This window comes from Nymphaea colorata, chromosome 11, assembly GCF_008831285.2.
Source record: "Nymphaea colorata isolate Beijing-Zhang1983 chromosome 11, ASM883128v2, whole genome shotgun sequence".
NCBI classification, from domain to species: domain Eukaryota; kingdom Viridiplantae; phylum Streptophyta; class Magnoliopsida; order Nymphaeales; family Nymphaeaceae; genus Nymphaea; species Nymphaea colorata.
The window spans coordinates 40,671-64,658 of NC_045148.1; the positions used below are offsets into that span (position 1 = coordinate 40,671).

General features: G+C 41.1%; 1 protein-coding gene across 5 annotated transcripts; it reads right to left on the reverse strand.

Moving 5' to 3' along the window:
• Window positions 1–1,543: 1,543 nt before the first annotated feature.
• On the reverse strand, window positions 1,544–15,061 carry LOC116263855 (serine/threonine-protein kinase CTR1). 5 transcript variants are annotated; one of them, XM_031643651.2, is made up of 18 exons: window positions 14,824–15,045; window positions 13,660–14,747; window positions 12,029–12,327; window positions 11,798–11,939; window positions 11,463–11,566; window positions 10,928–11,124; window positions 10,206–10,260; window positions 9,852–10,114; window positions 9,659–9,699; window positions 8,723–8,791; window positions 6,067–6,167; window positions 5,897–5,981; window positions 5,561–5,659; window positions 3,463–3,531; window positions 3,243–3,374; window positions 2,435–2,529; window positions 2,243–2,353; window positions 1,544–1,815 (listed from the first exon to the last, which is right to left on the reverse strand). In XM_031643651.2, the coding sequence occupies exons 2-17, from the start codon at window positions 14,263–14,265 to the stop codon at window positions 2,275–2,277; spliced, it is 2,436 nt and encodes an 811-aa protein (XP_031499511.1). In that variant the 5' UTR covers window positions 14,266–14,747; window positions 14,824–15,045; the 3' UTR covers window positions 1,544–1,815; window positions 2,243–2,274. The 5 variants fall into 5 exon arrangements, 4 of the variants coding, with proteins under 4 accessions (XP_031499511.1, XP_031499510.1, XP_031499509.1 ...); XM_031643650.2 differs by having other exon boundaries at window positions 14,820–15,045; XR_004174718.2 differs by having other exon boundaries at window positions 1,544–1,777; window positions 2,147–2,353; window positions 13,660–15,046.
• Window positions 15,062–23,988: the final 8,927 nt, after the last annotated feature.

The window sequence follows — 23,988 nt, forward strand, 5'->3', positions numbered from 1 at the left end:
ATTTAGACCGCGTCGCTTTAACTTGCTGGGTAAGCAACAAACGCTACGCCTTCACGTCAGCTGGGTGGGGCGCCTCTCTCTCGCGCTCGATAAGCAAAACCCAGTTCTGCGATTGGAAGAACCGTTGAGCATATATGATCTACATGCCTTCTCGTTCAAATCGGCACCCCAATCTGCCAATCTTGTTGCCTCTATCACACATTAATTGATTGTATTTGGAGAACAGAAGAAATCACCATTTCGAGAAGAAACGAGTATGTTTTGGAGCGTATTCCAGGAACAAGGTAGAGACTCTGCTATTTTCATGGTTTCTTTGATTTACAATTGCAAGGGTTTGGCCAGTTCTGAGATTCTTTTTTTTTTTTTGGTATCTTGAAAGTTAAAGGAAAGATAATTGCGCCCTGGTTGCACCAGGAAGTTTCACTCCATAAAATCCCCCTGAGGTTTCCAATAAGAATTTGAACGAATTCTTACCTTACATTGAGAGTATAGGCATCAAATTTTGAGTGTTAAACCATTTGTGTGCCACACGCACCACATAGATCATAAACACCATACGCGAACTAGACTCATCCATCTGATTTTGTTAGACCAGATGGTTACGAAGTCTGTATGTTAAAAAAGATTGTCTCTGCCCACTGTTGAGAATAAAAATAGTCGGCTTAAAAAGTAATTTGGTTTTTTCTCTTTGATTTCATGGTGTAATTTGTCTAATTTCACCTTATCAAAAGTTACTTCACACGTTCATATATCAAAAGTCATTTATAATCTTTATGTTTTTCATGTTAGTTCGATACAAACTGTTCTTTGTTGGAAACACTTTACCCGCAAACAAAAGGATGCTTAACCAATTAAATTTTTTAAGCTGTTGGTTTTGCTATTACTCAGAAGAGAAACATTAAAAACACCTAAATTAACATATCCTCTTTACCGAATCGGTTATGCGACCACACTTACAAGGTCATAACACAGTAAATTATATACTTAAAATACTTACATCGGCTTGAGACAAACGACTGCAACATAACATCTCGCTCATCCGAGAACCACCGTACTTGTCAAAATCTTTCTTATTATTCACATGGGTATCCGACGGCAGCATGCACAGGCACTTTAGTTAGTTGAGCGGCATAAGAACCAAGTCGAGCTCAAGCTCGAGTTGGCACATAAACTGAGTCACATAAACTGAGTCGAGCTCAAACTTGGCCTGCTTGAGTTCAACTCAACTACAAAAAATCGAGCTCAAACTTGACTCATTTAACTCATTTAAGCATTAACTCGTTTCACGTTAACTCATGTAAGCAAATTCGTTTAACTCGTGCAAGCATTAGCTATGTAACTCATTTTCGTTTATAAACGACTTGAGCATGAGCCGAGTTTCTTCGAGCAAGTTCGAGCCTAGCCTGAGTTCGTTGTGCAGCCCTACCATAACAATTTTCAGATCTTTCTATCCATAAATTTGTTGCCATAAAAAATAAAAGGAGTAAATTGATTGGTGCTCCTTTTGCACTTCATGAAGTTCGTGTATTAAGGAAAGCAGAGAGACGAAGCAAATATGTAACCATATATTTGTATAAAATCATTGATAACGTGAATGACGGTAAGAGGTGCCAACATGGGATTTGCCCACATTCACATTAAACAAAGGGATCCTACATCAGGCATCCAGGAGCCTGATACAAAATATAATTCCATTTACAGGTGAAGGAGACGATTGCTGGGACTTAACTTCCATCTGCTTCAAGCATCTCTTCCTTGCTTCTTTGCAACTGGAGGACTGCCCGAAGGTGACGTGCAGGTATATACAAGAATAAACTGCCATGGTTCAGAAATGAGTACTAAAATAATAATCTACCAAAGCAAATAAAATAATCTGTCAAAAACAAACATCAAAAGAGTATGATTTGGGTTCCGTGACCCAAATTCAGTAACTTTCAAGTGTCCGCCTCTCAGAACAATCACCAATCTTGTACTAGATGCAGAAAATGTTTACATGACTGTTGATTATGACAAAGACCCTTAAAATTCAAGGCCATGTGTTCAATAATTGAAGACTGGTGAAAGGGACAAGCAAATGATGACCAACGAATGTCAAATAGAGTCTCAAGCCATACTAATTCGGGAAAAAAGAAGAAAAGCACATTACCTGATTTCATCGTCTGGTTGAAGATCTAATCTGCGAGTTAATTTTCTAAAGAAAAATTAATGGACATTTTGCAAATTTTCTTTCAGGAGTTCCAACCTTCAGGTAAGTTGGTCGTAGCTCTGTATTGCTTATCCTGGTGTTGAAGGCTTGATTAGTGGCTTCAAAGATTCCATGACGCTAGCGAAAGAAGGCCGTTTCCAGGGCTCACTGCAAAATCAGAACCATATGAGCCGTAGGTTACAGAAAACCTAACCAACTGGGTGAACAGTAAGGTTCACAGCTACTTGCTTGGCAAAACAGGACTCGATTATGGATGCCACTTTGGGATTGACGTAGCTAGGAATTTGAAGCCTTCTGTTTTGAAAACCGACAGCTGCCACCACCTACACATGGCAAATTTATCAGGAACAACGAAGGGGACTAGCATGTAAACAGGCCTAGCATAATAACAAGTTAAACCTCAATCGGGTTAAGCAGCATCGTGTTTCACACGGAACAGGAAAGGTACTAATAGTGTATAATTTGCTCATTTTAACATAACTAGAATCAGAACAACCAGGGCGGAGCTAAGAATTTTTTGTCGCAGGTGCTGAAATATAGTTTCAAAAACAGGGGCCAAAATATAAATCTTTAAATTTTTTTATATAGGTAATAATAAAATTGTAAAAATTTACAAGTAAAATTTTGATTTTTTAAAATCCAAGGGGAAGCCATGGCCCCTGCCTCCACCCCTGAGAAGAACGAAGCATGATCATTGAATAAAGAAAACTCTAAAGATTAATCTGTCAGACTTGCAATTCCACACGTAGGTGAATTTTCTTCAAAAGGACCTATCCACATCCCACTGGAATCATCACTGGAGCACAATGCATTATGCCGATATCCACCAACAGAACCGGAAGAAAAAACAAGTGGTGATAAAAAAAAAACAAACAAGAGAATGTAACTGCAGCTCACCATAGATTGAGCAGTATATGATATTGAGAGCTTTATCAAAAGAGCTTCCTAAGTGATGCGCCATTGTTTTTCTGATCTTAGAAAGAAAGTAAGAGAGAAAGAGAGAGAGGCATTCGACCATTGTCATAACTATTCAAACCTGTGCTGGATTCAAACTACTCCACGGCTGTTGCATTGTTACAAGCTCCCACAGGATGACACCAAAACTGTAAACATCACACTTCTCATTTGACGGCTCATCACGAAGTACTTCTGGGGCCATCCATTCAGGCTGTCCAAATTTAAGGTGATGGAAAGTATTAGTGAACCCAATTGAAAACTGCAATTGGACAATACTGAAAGAAATGAAAAAAGCTTACAGTTCCAGCAGTTGACTTTGAAGAGAGGAACGTATTGGCCTTCAAACGGGAAAGGCCAAAATCACATACCTGACCATTACACAATAAATAGCTGCATGAGAAGTGACAATATGGCATTTGATTAAAGCAGACAGAAAGAAAAAATTCAAGTTGCTTTTTACTGGACACAACGTTCTTCTGAATAATCATTCATAATTTTAAAGATCAGGAAAAGAAATGCATGTGTATGTATATGTACGTAATGCAAGCACCCCTACATTTATAAAGCCACAAGAAGACATAGGAACATGCTGCAAAGAACCTACGATACTCTTAAAGCTCCGTAGCAAACTAGTAGTTTTTAGCTAACGACCTTCTAATGAATATGAAATTCTTAAATTTGCACATCTCAGAAAATGCACTGAGATGATACGCCTAAGAGAAAAGGAACTACTGGAACAAACAGATGATATGCAGAAAATAGAAAAGAGTCTAATCCTTCATCTTAATGAAATGCCCTCATCTTCAATGAAGACCAAATTTAAATTGAACAACCCTCAAAAACAGTGTCACCAATATAACCCAGTATCAGAGCATATCACATATCGTGCCACCACCTTGCCTATATGTTACAAGACCAATATAGGTTTTTCCAATTTTATTATTTTCTAAAAATCAATTTAAAATATATTAAATTATTCTTTATGTTCATAAAATGAAAAAAAATAAAGCAATATGAGCTGATGCATAACAATATGTATTGGCTGATGTCTTATTGGTGAGAAAACCGATATGGCGCCAAACACCGTCAACATCGCTACAAGTTCTGAATTTGGCAGGCATGTGTGATATATATATAGAGATATATATTGAATTTATTAGATGGTGGATGTTGCCAGATGACCAAAAATTATAAGTCTGTTGCTGAATGCACCATACACTCTTGCTAAAAGCACCATGAAGGCATGAACCATTCTTGCACCATGAAGGCATGAACCATTCTTGCACCATAAACCATCACTAATGCACCTGTGTCGACATTTTTTAACGACAAATTTTTAATTTTGAGCCATTTCGCATCCAATATCTTTGAACTCACGCTTATATATAGAAAAATTAGTAAGTACAAGACCCTAAGGTGCGATATTCATAAGGAATCATCTTGGTCGTTGATTTTCCTAGATGAATAGATAAGAGAAAATCAAGGAGAAAAAAGAGCTAGGGTATTTTAGTTATCGAGGATTAATTAACAACTTTTTCTCCTTGATTTGCTCTTAGTTTCAGTTATCCATCTTGAAAAGTTCAATGGCCAAGATGATTCTTTACGGGTCTCGCACTTACCAATCTCTCTCTTTCTCTCTCTCTCCCTCTCTATACACACACACACACACACACACACACAGACACATATATATATATTACTCCATCCCTCAGTATTTAAACGAGTTGGCTACGTAAAACAAAAATACACTTTAAACGCCACCAGTTATGTGCCATATGCTTCCTCAACAAGGTACACCATAACTCCAGAATGCTCCTTCTTTAAGAGATTGTGGAACATGATAAAATCATTGTCAACTAATGGTGCCAAACTCCAGTCTATTTTGCAACCTGGTTCGTAACCCTTTCAAGGTGCCAAACTGAAGCAAACAGTTGACAGGTTGGTGTTGGATTGAGTTGTTCTAATTCTCAAACTCAGGGCCTCCTAACATTCTAAGACACTATTCTCTAAATAAGATCAATTGCAACATGACCAAATCTGACTAGATTTTTGAGAGAGACTGATGGTCATCTCATACTATCATGTGTCATCTTTCATATCCTTTGTTTATAGGGCATAAAAGTTGGCTATAGGATAGATTGAGATTCATTAGTCTGGATATACAAGGATCATGCTGCGATATACAGTTAATCCATGTGCAGCAGCACTCAAATCATCAAAATGCATAAAAAAAAAGAACACCGAAAATATTTAGCCTCTGTTTGATATAGCATACAAATACAATTAATCCATGTGCAGCAGTGAAATCAGGTGTAGGACAAAGAGCAGCAAAAGAAGCATATGTCATTTTAACTGGAACGTTATACAGTAATCTTATTCCCATGCTTCTTTGAATACCTTGACTGTCCATTTCTTATCCACTAAGAGATTTGGGGACTTCAAATCTCGATGCACAATTGGAGGACTACGTCGATGCAGATAATTCATCCCCTTTGCCTACAAACAAACCACAAGAAAAAGTTTGTGCACTCAGAAAAAATTCCAGAATCAAAAAAAGGTACTAAGCATTTTGTTCTGGAAATAGTGATTTCCAACAAAATCATAGAGCAACTGGCTTGCGGTGCATTATCCAATCCAAATGATAGAGCAATCGGCTTGTAGTACAGTGTATGCACCCCTCCACCCCACAACAAACAACCCAAAAAAAAATTCCTTTTTTATTGAAAGACAAACCACATCAAATGCCATGTTGAGTCGACGTCTCTCATCCAGTGACTCTCTTGCACCAGGCCTATGTATAAGCTTGTACAAACTGCCTCTGCAGTTATTAAGACAGGCATTTAAATTGACATTAAATGGATATTCCTTTTCTCAATTGAAAAAAAACTGTGATAAGTGAGAACCTTGACAAAAATTCTGTGACAATAGACAAGTTTGGGGGCTGGGTCACAGCTCCCATGAAAAGAACAATGTTTGGATGTCGCAGACGCTTCATAATCACAACCTGGAAGAAAATGATATAGAGTGTCCAATATTAGAAAAAACAGGAAATGGGAGACATTATCCACCGTAGAGGGACATTATTGTACTTTGAAACATCTTGAATGAAAAAATCTAGCTGCAAGTATATGATGGGTAAATTAATAGGAGAAAGGAGAAAAGAATAAAGAACCAAATCAACTGCAAGCATGATGGGTCCACAAAAGAAAGGACATCAAAGAACCGAATACCATACAGGATCAATTCATGAAAAAGACTTGCTGTGAAAGGAGGAAGCAAAAAATGTTTGTCACAGTTTCTAATTTTGTCCTGGGAACAGAAATACTTCCAACGCAATTTATTAACATTGTCCTGGGGAACAAAGTACTTCTACCATGACTTTATAATTTATACTATAATGACTTTAGTAGCCAAAAGCATCCCGAGGACCTACACAGATCCCTTTACAACCAGGCAGTAGCACCTAAGCAGACCACGTAGGCTGAGCATCCAGTAAACTGGAAAATGAATTTTTTTCATCTCTTTGCTTCTTTGCCTACATTTTTCCTTCCCCCCAAATCTCCCCTCCCTTCCAAAACCCTTCATCTTTGTCTACCTTTTCTTCCCCTTCATAGTCAACATCATCATCATGCTCTTCTTCTTCTTCCTCCTACTCCTTACTATTTATATACTGTTACCCTGAATATATTTAGTTACTGTTACTGTCATGTATTTGTTTGCTTCATATATACTGCTAGAAAATGCTGCATATATGTACACTGTCACTTTTATATATAATGTTTAAAGTTTTAACAATGTATCTGCATACAATTTACTGTTAATATGCATGTCGATGTTTTGACACTTCAATATTAGTCATTGTGATTCAGATATGTTTAATTTTATCTCAATATTGTGTAACTCATACCCTTTACAGAACTTGTTTAGATTATGTTGGCCCGCCTAGCGCTTTCAGCTACATACATAATAACCAAGGAAAGTCATCATGACCCCCAATTCTACAAAGAAGCAATACTGCAGCGGTTCAAAAATATGTCATCTGTAAAAGATGGTCTCATGGTTGGTCGAAAGAATATCCTGAGAACTTCATATGCTTGGAGCCTTGAACTGCTTAAATGAATTAATTCTTATTGGATTTGAATGTCAGATTTTTCTGTCATAGAAGTTAAGACAAAAAATCAAGACAACCAAGAAGGCTTCATGTTAGACTGCACTTGATAGGCAATAGGAACTATGACCATGAATACTGATTCCCCTACTTATGGACATTACCTTTGCATCATGCCAATGTCCCAAATTGTTGGTTTTTAGAGTGTATAATTTCTGTATCCAAAAACACTGTCATCCAGGCATTGCTTCTTCCCAAGGATATTGTTGAATATGCTGGATCACTTGACAAAAGCTTTCTGTTTCCAGCTGGATTTCACGCAAGGGCACCTTTCCATAAATCACTCTCTGCTGTTGCAGAGAAAAGCAGATCAGAGCTACTTGCATTTATCACTCTAAGCAAAAAGAGTATCAGTTCCAACCAATATTTGACTGGGACCGCAACCATGAAGTCATCCTAATACCAACAATTGACCAATTTTCAGAATCTGAATGGGTCCTAATTTTATATTCCTCAAATCAATCCCATTTAAAATCCAAAGAACAGGGATACACTTTTTAGTCCCCTCTCTCACTCTGTGGTAATGGTTGGAGTCTTATTATGAAATGCTTGATTATTTTAAAAAGTACAAATCCATCGATCTTTGCATACCATGTTAAAGGGACTTTGCAGGAAAATGGAAAGATTCCCGTCTTCTGTCTTTAATATGTGGCACGAATGAATACAATTCTCACCAATCCGTCTGTTATTATAATTTTTTTTTATGAACATCCGCTAGAATGTAACATAATCAAGATAATAGAAATCCAAGACAGACAAACTTCATCCATATCCAGGTGTCTTTACTCATGATGATTCACATCTTTCACTCCTACTCCTACAACAGCTTTTAGGATAAAATTGGGCATCACCAAGTAATCCAACATCAGAGAGGTAACCAATCAAATGTGGTAGAACTAATCCGTTTACCAACTGGGTAACCATTCTGACCAAACAGTATCAGGAATCCATATATAAACTACAAAGATCCTTTAGCGTCTTCACCTAAGTTGAAACATAGTCATCATATACATGCTTGCTTAAGAAAACAGGATTATTCATTCCATAGCATGAGTTTGCCACTGACATTCCTGCGGATAAAACCTTCACAGGAAACGAACAGCATAATAAGGCACATCCTATTTTTAACAACTTGTCACTGTTGAATGGGACTTGTACCAGTGCATCCCAGGTCGGTTTGTTGTCATATAGAAAGAAAGAAAGAAAGGAGAAAAGAGAAATAATATTAGGGAATATTTAGCTTTTGGACATCCTAAATTTAGTAAACAGATGCAATTTCTAGATAGAATAAAGGCAGCTATTTATAGAATAAAGCCAGCTATTTCAGACTTTAACAGCAGTAAACTATTTGCATATAATATCCAGGAAGATGATCGTTAAGAAACAAGTACCTCCCTCAGAAATTCTTTGAATCGCTCTTCATGGAAGTCCTGCTCCATCAGAATTTTAACAGCAACATCCTGTCATCAACATCCCATAGGCTGAACTTTTGGCACTTGCCAAAGAAAATAACAAGCTGTTCTTCAAATGCCATTTCTGAAACCAGTTTCTTATTTCAATTCATTTTTAGAAAAAACATTTTCTAATTTTTTTTTCTTAACTCAATTTACTTCCTAAAAAAGAAAATTAACTAAAAAATGCTTCCACATAGTTGACGAAGAATCTAAAACACGATCAGACAAACCATAGCATGCTGTCACATCTCTCACTTCTGGCAATTTTCCTTTCCATAGATAGGATACAGGAAATGGCCAGAAAAAGAGAAGAAGAAAGAAAGAAGGGAAAATGGAGATGCACAACGGATGGAATGGAGTATTAGCAAAAAGAATAGTCTTGCTTTCGTTTTCATTTGTGGTGGAAGTGTGGCCATGCCTTGGGGAAAAAACATATAAAGGCAACAATAACATTGGACCAACAACTAGGAAATGCTAAACTGTAATCAAGAAAAACTCAAGAAAGTAGAAATACAAGATAGAAAAAATTAAGGTTAACAAGTTCATTGAACTTGTGACAATCAACAGTTTGTTGGTTGCTTTTTCACATGAACTGAAATTCTAGAAAAGGGCGGACGGATCAGGATTTCACTACCATTCAAAGAAATGCCACAACTAACCAAACAATAAGTACTAATTTTAGCTCCATAAAGCAACCAAATGTTCATTTTTAAAAGGAAAATGATGCACACTTTCTACAGTCCTCAAAATTTCAATAAGACATTGGTAGAAAAAGTGGGAAAATTGGAAATAACCTCTCCTAGAAGTTAAACAATCATAGCCACAAGAGTTCACTATGAATTAAAACATGGGCAGGAGATAGCATGCACTTACAGATCCATGCCAATCTGCACGATGGACAGTACCAAAAGAACCTGAAATTCAAAGAAAAGCATGTCAGACACTAAACAATAAACAAGAAACATTCTTCCATTCACTTTTAAATTAATCAGCTCAAATCATTGACAAAGCAGATGCAAGGACATATGTATGATGAGGAAAGATGATCCTATAAGAGGAAAATCACCTGCACCAATTTTCTCCCTTAAGACAAGATCTGTCCATGGGATGTCTAGGTCCTCAATATCAAGAGGTAGCTGAAGCATTTTATGGCCCAAGAGGTTTGAATCATTGCCCTTATCACGTCTCTGATTGACTAAATCTAACAATGGTTGGTCTCGGGGTTGAATGCATCTTGGTGGCTTGGAAAGTTGAATGGGTCCTTTTAAGCCTATATCGCTTTCCATCTGCATTCCCTGTATTTCTTGCAATTGAGATTCTTCATTTGACCTGCTAGACAGTCAGATACTTATTACCAGTCTGAGTTGCAACGGATTGTTTTCTATTTCATCTGCAAGTGAATGGAAAAATAACTGAATACCTTCTGACAGGATTATTAGAACAGGACGATTCTGCAGCTTCTACTCGACTACCATCTGCTTAGAATTCACACCAAAAATCATGAATCATCATGGGAAGGAAGTAAAGTGGAATAAAGAAGCAGGGATAAAAGTACCAGGCAGATATCCAAGGAACCAAGAAATTGAGCTTCATATCGTACTAATCTTTTAAATATTTCCTAACAGTGTTGCACACTATGAGTCTGTGAAGAATACAAGAAAGAGTGGTCGAGACATAGATGTTAGATTTTGCTTGGTGTTTCAATTTTCACATGGATTGAATATTAGAGTGATGCTTATCTATGAGATGAAATATTAAGCATTTTAAATGTTACAAGGAACAGGTTCCATTATAACATGGGCTAACATGGAACCTGAGCAGCTCTACCACCGAATACTGCATTCTCAATTCGTTCCAGCTCCCCTAGTCTGGAGTGGTCTATCATGAAAAATAAGAGCAAAATCTGCTACTCACTGCTGCAACGATTCAATTATCTAATTCTCCTACCAAGTAAAGATCTGGATAATCATTGGTCGCTGGTTAAAGCAAGTGTCCAGTATGTGGTTAAAAATTATAATTACTTCCAGATAGTAAATGTCAGTACTCAGTAGATATCCATTGAACAAATAAGATCTCAGAAAATGTACACATATCAGATAAACAAAAAAAAAATCAGGATCCATGATTCCCTACAGAAAGTACCTTCAAATAGAGAACTCAATGAACTACAGTCATTGAAATATTGCTTTGCCAAACTCCCAAAATTCTCAGTTAAACAGATAGACTTGGTTTTGGGAAGCCGTAGGGGTGAACAAATACATATTGAAGTTGGACCATTGAGCAAGGAATCAGGCTCACGTAGTGTTCCAGGTTCTCCTATCAAATCAACCAAATGTTCCCTGGAAGTAAGATGAAATAGTTAGTTTGAAAGGAACATGTATGAAAATGTCATATGCAGAAATGAAGAATTTGTGATATAAAACTAACAAAGGGTAAGCAACAGCAAAAATCTATCAAGAAATGAATACATGATGAAAGGAGCTATATGCACAGGAGAACAACCACATAAAAGAAAAACCTAATGTGGAGCTCTTTCATCTATTAATTAATCTTCTGCACATGTTTACTGACCAAATTAGCTAAAACTATTTCCAGAAAACATTGGTGAATATTGAGAAACCAGATTTTTGTATCATCCAACAATCCTCTACATCTAGAGGAAGATTAACAAGCAAACCTTTCAGTGCCAAACCGTACAAGGCAGGAGGAAGCATCAGCTCGTCTACAATACTTGCACCCTCTCGCAATCCTACATGGTAAATCAATAGCATCTGCCAATGCCTACAGATAAATAAAAAATCATGTGAAACAACCAGAATAAGGTGCACGCATTAAGAAATAAACAAAGACAGAAAGATAAAGCATTGATGGTACAAGCATTTTCTACAGGCAGACCATTACATATTTAGACTTCATGCACTATAGACATACATCTAGGCCATGGAAAACAACAAAGACAAGCATTTACACATCTTCATAAGTGAACAAGAGCATAAATCGTCGAAAGTGTACTTTAAACAGAAGACAGCGATGCCTGCAAAGCCCAACAGATAAGCTTCCAATGGGTAGCACAATGGATCTTAACCTCTTCCTGAGAGTCATGCAGCAATTCCTCCAACCGATCAACAATTCATCTTCAGAAGAAGCTGTACCCCTTTCAATACCAATTTAATCTCAATTATTAAGAGCACAGAGGAGTAATTATCCTTCTGCTGGGGAAATAGATAATTGTAGAGAACTCACCCCATCTGCTTGATGACAAGCTCCGCAAGTTTTTCAACAGCCTCCTTTGTGGTGCTGCAACCGTGTGTAAGACCTTTCACCTTATTTTGTACATTCACCAAATCAAAGTCAGTCTGCTTATCAACTAGAACTACCTCAACAGGCAAGTCGATGGAGTCGACAGCCTTCAGTGATTCTATTGATGGAATCCGACCATTTTCTTGCAAATCAGTACACATTGTCCACACATGTGGATCTATTCCCTGAATCAGGTAAAATCCATCTGGAACTTTGTCATAATAAGAAAGAGAACCATTGACCTGCATAAGCCAAATGTTAGAATAAAAAGGTTTGCACAAATTTCAAAAAGGATGATTATGTAAACAAGAGCCAGACACTGACATACTAATCTGACATCTAAGGTGTCAGAGGAGACGAACTTTTCTCATTTGCAAGAATTTCCAGTTTTTCATATACCCTCTCTTTTGTTCATTTTTTGAATTTACATTGAGGAGAGAGGGGCTGCTTAACAGCAACATTGCATTTATGGTTAACAGTGGTCTATCGCTTCAATGTTCCTGTTGTTGCTCTGTAGGGCATCTAGGCATCCCAGACATAAGCGCAACACAAGCCTAAGTGTGCACAAAGTTGGAGTTACTGTTCTTTTTTTTCTCTTCTGTTTCTCAAAATGTTTTACAATGAAAACATGTGAAGGCCTTTCAAATTAAATCAAATGGGTCCCTTCAATTATTTCAGATATTATCAAGTACGCCTAGCACACCTTTCAGGCAACCAGCATCCAAACAAAGAGTAGGAATTTAGGCCACTTAAGATACTGTACGTCTATGCAGCAAGGCATTGAATTCTGGAGTCACACCAGACAAACCCACATATTGGGGAGGCATCGCTGACAGAATTACAGAGTTTGATGTTGAGTTTGTCTGCAAAGATTCTGTTGCATTTGGTTGTTATTCTCAGGGAAGAGGTGGTTCCCCCCTAGCTTCTTGAGCTTCTAAATGAGAAGCCAAGTTCATAAAAAATCTTGAACAAGACATTGTCCTTCTCTTCCCTTCGCATGACATAAATTGACGGCAATCACCAAACTCCATACTTGAAAGCCATGCGGTTTGCTTGTTTTGCGGATTTTTTGTTCCTAATAGTAACCCACCACCTATTTGAGAACCCAATTTAAAAACAAAAACATCTCGTCTCTCTTTCTAAAACATCAGTTACATTTCCCATGGAGTGAGTCGACTTCTTCCTCATGTAGCATTCCTAATCAGAAGCTAGATACCTCATTACGAGCAACAAGCATTTCCCTCAGCATAATCAGGGCGAAGGATCGACAGTTTGGTCCAACGCGAGCTAAGGCTACACAAAGCGGCGGCAAATTGAAACTTTCTAAAATATGACCTAAATTAATAATTAAATCTCTTAATTACAGAACTTCAATCTTCAAATTACGGGAAAATGAACGTGCCACGCAGACTCTGTACTTAAATTTCAAACTGGCATGCTCGCTAGCTAAGTACAGATTGATGCATGCATAACTTTTTCATGGCAGGAAAAAAGGGATGCAGTTCCCGCAACTTTTTTATATCTAGAAAATTTTGAAAAAAAAAAGAAAGAAAGAAAGAAGCAAAAAGACTAACCCAGAATCTGTGGGACATGGATTCCGCAGAAGAGTGCGTTGAACCAGAAGCGGACTCTCCTGGCAGAGGGTCCAGGAAGTTTGGGTCGTCAGTGCGAGCTGCCTCCGAGGAGAGCCGGAGCGCAAGCGCGAGCTGCAGCTGATAACTTTCTTCAGTCTGCTGCGCCCAGCTTTTCGATGAAGACGACCCGGCGGCCGCCTGCTCAGCCGGCTTCAGTAACCCCTCGACGGATTTCCACGGATCATCCGGCAGAACTCCCATCAGATCCGGGTCGTTAGCGCCCAAGGAAACCGTGGGCGAGAGGGTCGGCATGTGGTAGTCGCCCGCGGAGAGCGAGCTCCCCGTGAAGCTGCTACCGCTCGACTGCCGCTGCAGCGCCGTGGTAGCCGGCGGCGGCGCAACCATGACCGGGCCGCCCCTCCCGACGGGGGCGAACCCAGCCTGGCGAAGATCGCCATCCGCACCTATCGCCCAATCGAAAACTTTATCCTTGCCCTTTTCAGCCTCGTATCCGCCGAAGACCGGCTTATGCGCGTTCCGCTGCTCCTCCTCCACCGGCTCCTGACTCAGGAGCATGTAATTCGATCGCTTCCCAGGCATTCCCATAAGAAGGGACGAGTCAAAAACAAGGGGAAAAAATCACGAAACCCCAACCCCGGACGTCTCCCGTCCGGATTAGGAGCTTTGGACAAAGCAACGGCAGTAATTCCGGCTGATGAAATGCTCACTACTCGGCGCGTGATCACCGCCTCGCTGAGGCCTCGGATCATCCCTCTTCCCTACCCCTCACGACGATCATGGTCCAGCCGGGAACGCTCACTGGAAATCCGTTGGAAAAGGCACGTCGCCGGCCGCCCGAACGCCGTCCTCTTTCTCTTTCCCCGCGCTTTTCCGCCGCCGCGGTAAAATCGGAGGGAGACCCTTCCTCCGGGCTTCTGCCTATATGCGCGCTGCCAGGCGGTGACGTAATGCGACGCGCGCCTGCGGGGCTCGAGCTCTGTCCATGTGAACGAGGACCCACTTGCTCGCCGCGTAATCTAATCCCCTTCCCTCCCGAGGGACTTTTTCAAGGAGAGCTCCTCCTTCCTCTACACGCATATAACAAAGTATTTTTCTCTGTCAACAATCTTCATGAATTACAAAGCGAAATTCATACTTACATACGTAACAAATGTTCTCCCCGCCTTCATCAAGAAAAAATTTGTGTATCTTTCATCAATTCTCGAAACTAAATGCTCCAGCTGATCAAGATTTGTTCTTTTCCTATGATCGATTCCAATTTCCAACTAAAATTCGCACCCGATTTACGAAGGAAGGGGCGACATCCGTTCTTGCGGCGCTGCTTAGGGATTGGACTCGCATCTCCGGCCGTCCCTACTCGGCGACTCTTTGTACGGAAAGCGCTAACTTGCGGGACCGGACGACTTTACGGGCTATCAAATGGAAATGCGAAACGCGTATGGAACGGAAAAAGGGGAAGGACCACGTGGCACGGTCCAATAGGTTGGTTCCACATAGAAGAAGAGGAGATGCAACGAACCTGAAAAACAAAACGGAGTTGATTCATCTGCCAACGGATTCCTCTCCTCATCTTTGAAAAAGTAAAAACCAGGTCCGCTGTGACACGATCTTGTTTGGAAAATCATGAGCTGGGGGGAGACGATAACATTCTTCGATTAACTTTTCTTTTTGTTCTTTTTCATATTACATCAACTTTTACTTTTAGAATCCGTCCTTCTTTTCAAGCATTACACATATTTAGATATTTTGTTTGTTTGCATGAATTACAACTAAAATGTTTGTCCCGGATTATAGAACTATATATGAGGTCTACGAGTCCACTATGAATGGAAAAGAGAGTTTATATATTTAGTGTCCTATGAAAAAAAAATTATTACTCTCCTACAACTTTTTCAAAAGGAAATAATCAATCATCTCCTACAACTTTTTCAAAAGGAAATAATCAATCATTTACAAAAGCAAAACTAGTTTGTGAGTGAAAAACGACAACATGATCTCTGTTTAAATGTGGTCGTTCTGAACCATTAACATGTGGTTTCATCCACTGTAGATTTGCACAAGTATTAGATTGAGTGTGAGGCAAGAACTCCTTGTTTCAAGATTGATGGTATGTGGCATTTATCTGCCTCTTAATGCTTTGTTGAGACGTGAGATGAATTTTGGTTTGCCTTGCATATTGGTTGATGACTTGAATGCAACGAGGGGTCCATTTGATAAAAGTGGGCGAGAAAGAACTCAATCATGCAAGTTGTCTTGCTTTCAATGAGGGCTCCATTTTATGCCCTAACTCGGCCGAGTCAGCTTGTTGACTTGGCGACCCGGTTGTTGGATGATCCGAACTCGATTCACAGGTTTGCCAACACGGAACAAGGTTCCAAAGAGTGGGCTCTGTACAACATATGTTCCACCGAAACCCCACCTGCTTTTGTCCTTATATATATGCATCAGAGAAAGGCAGGAAATGACATATTCATGGAGGATGAACTAAATCCTCATTGAATTTCATTTTTTCATTAGAAGGAACTCGAACATGTTCTGCAGTACCACTAGTGAATACTCCACAGATAATATGAAAGTTTATCCGTATTTACATGTGAAATTAATGGACTCCATAATTCATGAAGCCTGGCAGTAGGGACCTTCCTACCGATGTGGTTACTTAGATCGTTTCTAAAAAGATAGAAACCAAGGACAGAGGCATAAAGTGTAATACTGCGGTCAATAACTTCCGGGCATCGATCTATTCCTTTGAGAAATCCTTCTTTCAAGGTTTTGGGCAATGAAGTACATATGGTCACGTCGCTGTTATATGCCAACCTTTATAACTACGTCTGACATCACTGTGATGATTTAGTAAAAGCGGGGTTGCAGTGGCTGCCCTCTGTTTCTTCTTATGCCATTAGACGACCTTTTCCTTTTCCTTTTCCTTCCTCATAGATTATAGCTTTACGTATTCCAGAATGATTTCTTGATAACAAACTGCAGATCTTATAACTAGCATCCTATAAGCTCATTTAATCATAGATTAGCAGTTCTACTAATCATGACCAACTACCCACATATGGGATACATTGATAGAGATATTTGTGTCTATATTAGATATACAAAAGGGGTGTCATGCAGGGACGAAGCCATGATTTTTTCTAGGGTCGGGCCAAGAGGAGCGACCAGGACCGACGAGTCAGGCCAAACTAAAAAAATTTGATTTTTTCAATATAAAAAAAAAATTCTTGCGCTCATCCGGGCCATGGCCCAAGCGCCCCCCCCCCCCTCCCTTGGTGTCATGGGCTCCATGGACATGGATCCCTTGTCTAAGCCAAAGTAGGCATACTTTGTGGTTAGAGGGACAAGTGTAAAGGACCCGTGGTATCTCTCTACATGTCTCTTGATTATAGTTGGCAAACTCGACTACTCGGTCATTGGTCAGGGAGTTTGACTGCCACTCAATTATTTTATAATGCACTCTTACTACCAATTGATAAAGCAGGTGATCATATTCTTAGAGTAACAAGTAACTATCGTATAAATGCAATAAAAAACTTTGGTTTGTGAAGATAACTACAAAATACTAACAATTAAATAACATATGTTAGATTAGATTATTTCTTATAAATGACAAACAACTAAACGTGCTTCTTAGTGAATCAAACAACGTCTCAATCTAATTAAGGGATTCAATTGATCATTCAGGTAATCTGGCCTTACAAAATTCAGTTTAACTTGATCTCTAAATGTAATAGGAGAAAAAAAAAAGTTGTGGGGAACAGTGGGTCTGAGTTTAACAAAGCTCCTTTCTGCAAAGCTGAATACATAGACATAGTTGTACCGACATGCAAACGCATGCACAAGTATATAAATGGTATCCATCTGGTTAGGCACTATGGTTTGGTCACAAATATAGCCAATCACGTGTATGATTGAGTGGTTTCAGGTACGAGCCAAAATTTCGCCTCTTCAATGTTTCTAATCTTGAATGTCCCGCGTGCCTGTACCGGTGAAGATCATGTCCTCTCTTAAATAGAAAGCCTTCTCTTCTATCTTTGGACATTTATCATTTCATAACATCCTCCGTCTTCCATGCACTGCACTGTGGATATCATGTCCGTTGGCAAAAAATGGTAAAGCCGAGATGTTTTTAATGTTCATTTTCATTTGGAGCACTCTTGGCCAATGAAGCGAGCCAGAAATTTTTTGCTAAGGGACACTATGGTCGAAATTTTCATTTTTAAATGGGCACAACATATATAAATAAGTAAATGGTAAAAAAATATGAAAATTAATAAAAATTTTGTTATTGGCATATGTAGCTCTGCTACTTCTCTCCGTGTTAATTTGAAGCACAAACATTTGACCAGCTCATAACTACCCACGCCAACCTATATGTAGCTTTGCTACTACTTTTGGTGTTAATAGGAGCCTCACTTGGATTTTCAAAAAGTAAAAAATTATGTTGCACTTTTTTTTTTGTCTCCTCAAATTTGTAAAAGATCTACATACATATATATATATATATATATATATATATGTGTTTGTTGTAGCGTCGCTGCTGCATCTAATGAAAATGAGAATGAGGCATGATTGGATATACAATTGTTGTCATAATCAGTAAGAATCGGCTGATACGAATCAAAAGCGGTGGCAAAGTGATTCGATTTCGTGGTCGATTCGAGGGTGTCAGGTGTCAGATTTTAACTATCTTCCTAAATACCGAAGGCCTACCAAGCGAATGAAATTTCACCTAGCTGCGGGGTCCCACCATTTTTCTTTTAAAAATTTCCCCACTCCCTGCAAAGTGGAAAAATGGCGTAGCAATTTATTTCTTGTGCTGTCAAACGCCCCTTGAATGGTGCACCATACCACGGGCACCTTGGTTCGCCCGCTGCTGCCATGGGACGTGGTAGCTCAACCGCGCCGGCTCACTTCACCAGTGGGCTCAGGCCGGCGAGCCCTGTCACACTTGATCCAGCAGACCGTTGTGGGTTTGGGTCAGGGCTAGCTCCGAGTCATTTGCGTGCCAATGGCCAGCTTGAGCCCACGTCGCAGATCCAATTGAAGCGGATTTGGTAATGTGATCCAAATCCGGCCCCATTTGGATCCTATCAATTGCAAGGGTCTGCCCGAACCGTACCCCTCGCACGAGTTCTGGCTGTTCGGGTCGATCCAGATGATGTTGCGTGAGCGAGAGCCTCGTAGTATCACTCCCCGGTGCAAAACCCGATGAGGCCCTGCAGCGTTCGCGTGGCCAGCGTACGTGTCATTCCACGTGGCACCTTCAGCCAATCATCGGCGGCCTCGTTGTGCGAAGTGGCGGGCAGAGCCACGTCATCATGTGAGGGAGAAAAGGAAATCGGGGCCTTAAATGCCAAAGAATCCGGCGTCTTGTGTAGTTATTTTCCCCCCCTCATTTTTTTTTTCCTTCCCCCTTTTTCTCTCAACTCGTTTTTCTCCCCGTCTGGCCGTCTCTTCCCTTCAAACCCCTCTTGGGTCGCGACTCTCCCTTCTCGTCTCTTCCCTTCTTCTCCACCAACAAGGAGAGAGATGGAGATGGAGGTAGACAAGCGAACGGAGTCGAAGCCTTTCCTTTGATCCTCTTCGGTGAACCTTCAGCTGTTGTTCGAGTGAACCCCCTCGCCTCGAACCGACGGCCACGATGGGTTCGCCCCCCAGGAAGCACGCGAGCCAGGGGGGTTCCGCTTCCCCCTTCTTCTCTTCTTCCTGCGTCACGTCTTCTCCCCTCCAGGCTCCCTGTTGGGACCCCGACTCCGTCATCAAGGGCAGTTCGAAATCTCAAATGTGTCTCAGAAGGATCATGGCGACGATCCTGCATCACTTGAAGACGATTCCGGGACCTTCAGTGGCTCGGACGCTGAATTTGGCTGGAGAGCCCACGGAGGCGCGGGCCAGCGCGCTACTCGAGGAGTTGAAGCCGTCGGGGGCGCCGGAGGCGAGAGCTTCGGCATCAAAATCAGACAGCGGATGCCGTTTGGTTGACCTGAACCTCAGGTTGGGCCCGCCGGAGGCAGGGGAGGTGCCGGAGAACGAGGACGTCAACGGGGATTCTGCGTGTAGCGGGGTCAGACGTGACGCGGAATGTCGGGGAAAGGACTGCGGCTCGTCGGTGGAGTCGGCGAACGGGTTCGCGAGCCGGAGGAGCGAGTCGGAGGGGGAATGCAATCCGAAAGGTGTCGGGGACTTGGAGACGGCAGCGTCGAACAGCGAAAAGGTGCAGGTTTCCGACGTTATAGATGGATGCGCGGAGGCTGCACGGTCGGGGGACGGTTCTCGTCATTCTTTCAGCGGCCACACCGACGGGATCACGTTCGCGAACAACCTGGCGAAAGAGAAGGGAAACGCGGACGACGAGGAGAACGACAACGACGCGGAGTGCTACTCGATCCCTCCGGCTTCATGCAGCAAGGAGGAGGCGACGCCGTCGCAACGCTTGCCGACAAGAGTCGCCGAAAAAGTCGGAGCCTCCGGCGAGGGCTACCTCGGCCTGCTAATCGAAGCCGTCCAGTTGGTCTCCGGCAACGTCTTTGCGACGGAGACCGACGACGATCCGACCGATCCGCCAAGCGAGGGGCAGGCCCTAGGGGAGCACAATGACGCCGCCGCTAGCAGCCGATCGAGGCGGAGCAGCAGCAAGAGGCTTTGGATGTTCGAGTTGTACGACGGATTCGACGAGTCGGCCCCCGTCGTCAGATCGAAGCGCGGCCGCAACCAGACGCTGCCGAGCCGGTACCGCGACTCGGTTTTAGACCCTTGGAAACGGTTTCCCCTACGCAAGCTCGGAGCGCTCCCGAACCGGTCTGCGAAGAGATCGTTCTAGCCCCCCTCCCTCCTCCTGAGCACCCTCTTCCCATTCCCATCGCCGCTCATCTGCACCTGTGCTTTTCCCCTTCCTTCTCTGATCAGCGAGGTTTTGTTTATTTGTGTATTAGCTCCCGAGGATTTTGCTCGCACATCCCGAAGCAACGCACCGTCCGCCTTCCTTACCCCCCTTTACACCGGAATCCGGCACCACGTCCCTCGATCATGGTCGTGGCATGGCATCGCTTTGGGAGTGAAAGTGAGATATGACAATTGATAAAGATAACTGTCATGGTGGATAACGATGGACGCTGCGTAGGAGATTTGAGCTTCTGAAGTTCAGAAACTCTGGAGAAGAAGCAACACCTGTCCCAATCGTCGTCCAACAAACTGAACGGCAGCAGCAATTCGAAGGCATGCTTCCTCTTTCGCTCTCTCTTTTATCTATTTTATTATTATTGTGGGGTGTCGGTAAAAAACGCGATTTTTATTTTTTAGTGGAGGTTAATTGCTGGTGGCTTGTCAGTGTAGCCGTGATTTTTCTTTTTCTTACTGTTTAAATATATCGTTACATATGGGCAGTGTTAGTTGCTCTTCGCAGTCATTTTTTCTTCATTGTACTCGATCTGGTGTCCAAATTACCCTTCTGTTTTCACCTTTTTTTTGTTTGCCTGTACTTTTCTTGGGCTTGGAGTTGGCCGGCCACGTAGATTGCCTTTGTGCTGCTTCAACTTGGCCCACACCTATCACGAGCCCGGTTCAGCTCTAAAAGGCGCGCACCAAGCCCACCTAAGCCTTGTTTTTGTTTGACTGGCGTGTGGGCTTATTTTCTTAATGACTTGAAAAAAAATTTTTGATTTTTATTTTGATAACTCGAAAAAAGAAACCAGTACCGATGGGCCGAACTGATTCGGACGTCACATTCGTTTTTTTTTTTTTTTTGGTTCGAAAAAAATGAAAATGAGGGCGTGCCGTAACTTGTAAGAGACGTCTAAGAGGCAGGGCCGTCCCAGTTTCCTGTTTAAGTGGGTTTTGCCGGGGCCCGGATGTGAGCGTCCCCGGAACAAGAAGAGTGGCGGCCTTTGATAGTTGATAACCATTTGGGTTTTTCTTTTCGTCTTTCAATGGGTTGCCAAATATGACCTTTATTCCTTGCTGCGTAGGTAGGAGTGGACCACCACCATGTCCTGTAAAAAGACTTTTTCTGTATCGGATCTGGATCCTTCCCATATTAGACTGGATTCAGGTACTAGAGAATATTGCAGGACTTTTGCTCAGACCCACCACGATGGACAGCAGAACGTCCGGTCAGGTCCCCATCTGATCGAGACTGCGGGCAGCGTTGTGGTCTTAGGCTGCGTTGGGCTCTGATCTTGGCTCGCTTCTTGAGATTTTGATTTTGGACCCTTTTGGTATCGGACCTGAACTGGTTTAGTTTCATGCGCATGTTCGTGGACTTGGCCCTTTTTTTCTTCTGCTCTGATGGGGAATGGGCGGCCCTTTTCTTCTTTGGCTATTGGAAATGTCTTGCTTCTTGACAATCCACCCGCGGATTAGTGGACGGGGCGTGGAATTTCACCCACTGGGTCCAGCACCAAAGTTATCTGCATGGCTTTCGTATGGGTGAAAGGATCACGAGAGGCAAAAATAGGCTCCCGCTTCACATCCCTCGACTGGCTTTGGCTCCGCGTCATGCATAAGTAATATATGCATTCATTATAACTGTCTTGCTTGGAGACTAGTCTAACTAGATTTTATGTCCATATCCTATTCCAAAAACAATTATGCAAATATAATTTATCATATCAACTGCTTAAGAACACACACTACTAAACAACAATATTCTAGCCACCAGTGTTTCTTGAGTCCATAAAACTTAATTTCCTTTTACATGCATTTCAATGTCCAATGTTCTTAAAAGCCATCAATTAGAGGTACAATATTTAATTGTTTATAATATGTGTGTCCTCGTGAAGCTATGCATGTCACGATCGTAACGGTGATATCATCCGCGTGGAATAAGCAAAGAAACTAATTTGAAAATTGAAATTGGTGTATTCGATTCCCAAGTACGAATAAGTGAATAAGGTTTAAATAAATCAGATGTTTGTGCTGCACAGTTGCGTGCTTGAAAAGAAGTACGAACGATATCGCAAAGAAGGTCACTGATAAAATGTGCTGCTGCCTTTCATAAATAATATGAAGCTTGTCTTTTGTGCGTAGCGAAAGCCATCTCAGGGCAAGAATGATTATTAAATTGGAGAACCGTCCAGCCATATTGATATCAGGTTGCTCTCTTATCTTATAAAGGTAGGTATGGTGTGTGCATTATGGAGATGGCTAAGTATCTTTCTTTCTTTGCTTACAGTAAAGCTTCATGCCTCCTACTCCTTCCTTTTTTTACCAAGGGATGATGTTCATCTGCAAAATTCAAAAAACAAAGTAATAAACGACACTCGCTAAGGGCAGTGTTGTCACTACTGGTCGTGCATCTGCTCCTAATTACAGCAAGGATGCTTCCTATACGGGGATTTAGAAAATTAAACTGTTTTTTGTTTTCTTCAATATTTTAAATATTTATAATTAATTTTTAAATATAAAAATAGCCCAATACCGGCTTACCTGTATGGATCGATTCGATGTCATGTTAGCTTGCAAACCGATACAGATGGTATATGTTAGTTTGCAAACCGATACAGATGGTATTGGTTATTAGGTCAGCCCGATGCTTCGAGCCCGATGCTTGAAGCCTGAATTTGAACTCAGTTCGGTTAAAATAAAAAAATATTTATTTTAAATATAAAATAAAAATTTTTAAATAAAAATATTATAAAGAAATTAATCGAGTGGAATCGAGCCCCATCCAATGGACCAAAGCCGGTCTTTTGTGATTGAATTCAGATATTCATAATGGACTAATCATATGATTAGGATCAAGATTGCCAGTTGACTCACTACAACAAGTAGGTTGGTTCGGGCGCTAAAATAAGATCAGCGATTGCTGATAGGAGCCTGTGGCGCTGCAGCCGCGCAGTGTCAGTGCCGGGTTTCAGACCAATGTGAATCACGTTGGAGGACGTATAATATGAATATTTGTGTATATACTTAATAAATTTGTGATATTTCACAATTCAAAAAATAACAAACTCTAATATTCAGAAGAAAAAGAACATGTAATTAATTGACGATCGTGGATGATCTAGCCGACTCAGGTGACTTGTAACTCGGTTCCGTGAAAGAAAAAACATAAAAAGAAAGAAGAAATGAAAATTGCCAAAGACTCTTTCCTTAATTCTCCAAGTTTTAAAGCAATTCATTGTATCTGATTCTTATGTTGGGGACAACTTAGAGCACTTCAACCGTCTCCACTTGGAAGTTTATTAAGTGCAGCAGTTGAATAACCACCATACGTAATGCCTGATTAATGCAAGGCACTGAAAACAAGCTATGCAGTGAGTAACAAGGAAAAAACATGGACGATTTTCCTGCAAAGACATG

Bases quoted from the DNA above. Each gene is read 5' to 3' on its own strand.
- LOC116263855 (XM_031643649.2), bottom strand. From the start codon at position 14,265: ATGGGAATGCCTGGGAAGCGATCGAATTACATGCTCCTGAGTCAGGAG. The intron at 6,168-8,722 runs GTACTTGTTTCT...ATTTTCTTCCAG, and splicing joins TCAAAGAATTTCTGAGGGAG to GTTGTGATTATGAAGCGTCT. The intron at 3,375-3,462 runs GTAAGCTTTTTT...AAATTTGGACAG, and splicing joins CAAAGTCAACTGCTGGAACT to CCTGAATGGATGGCCCCAGA.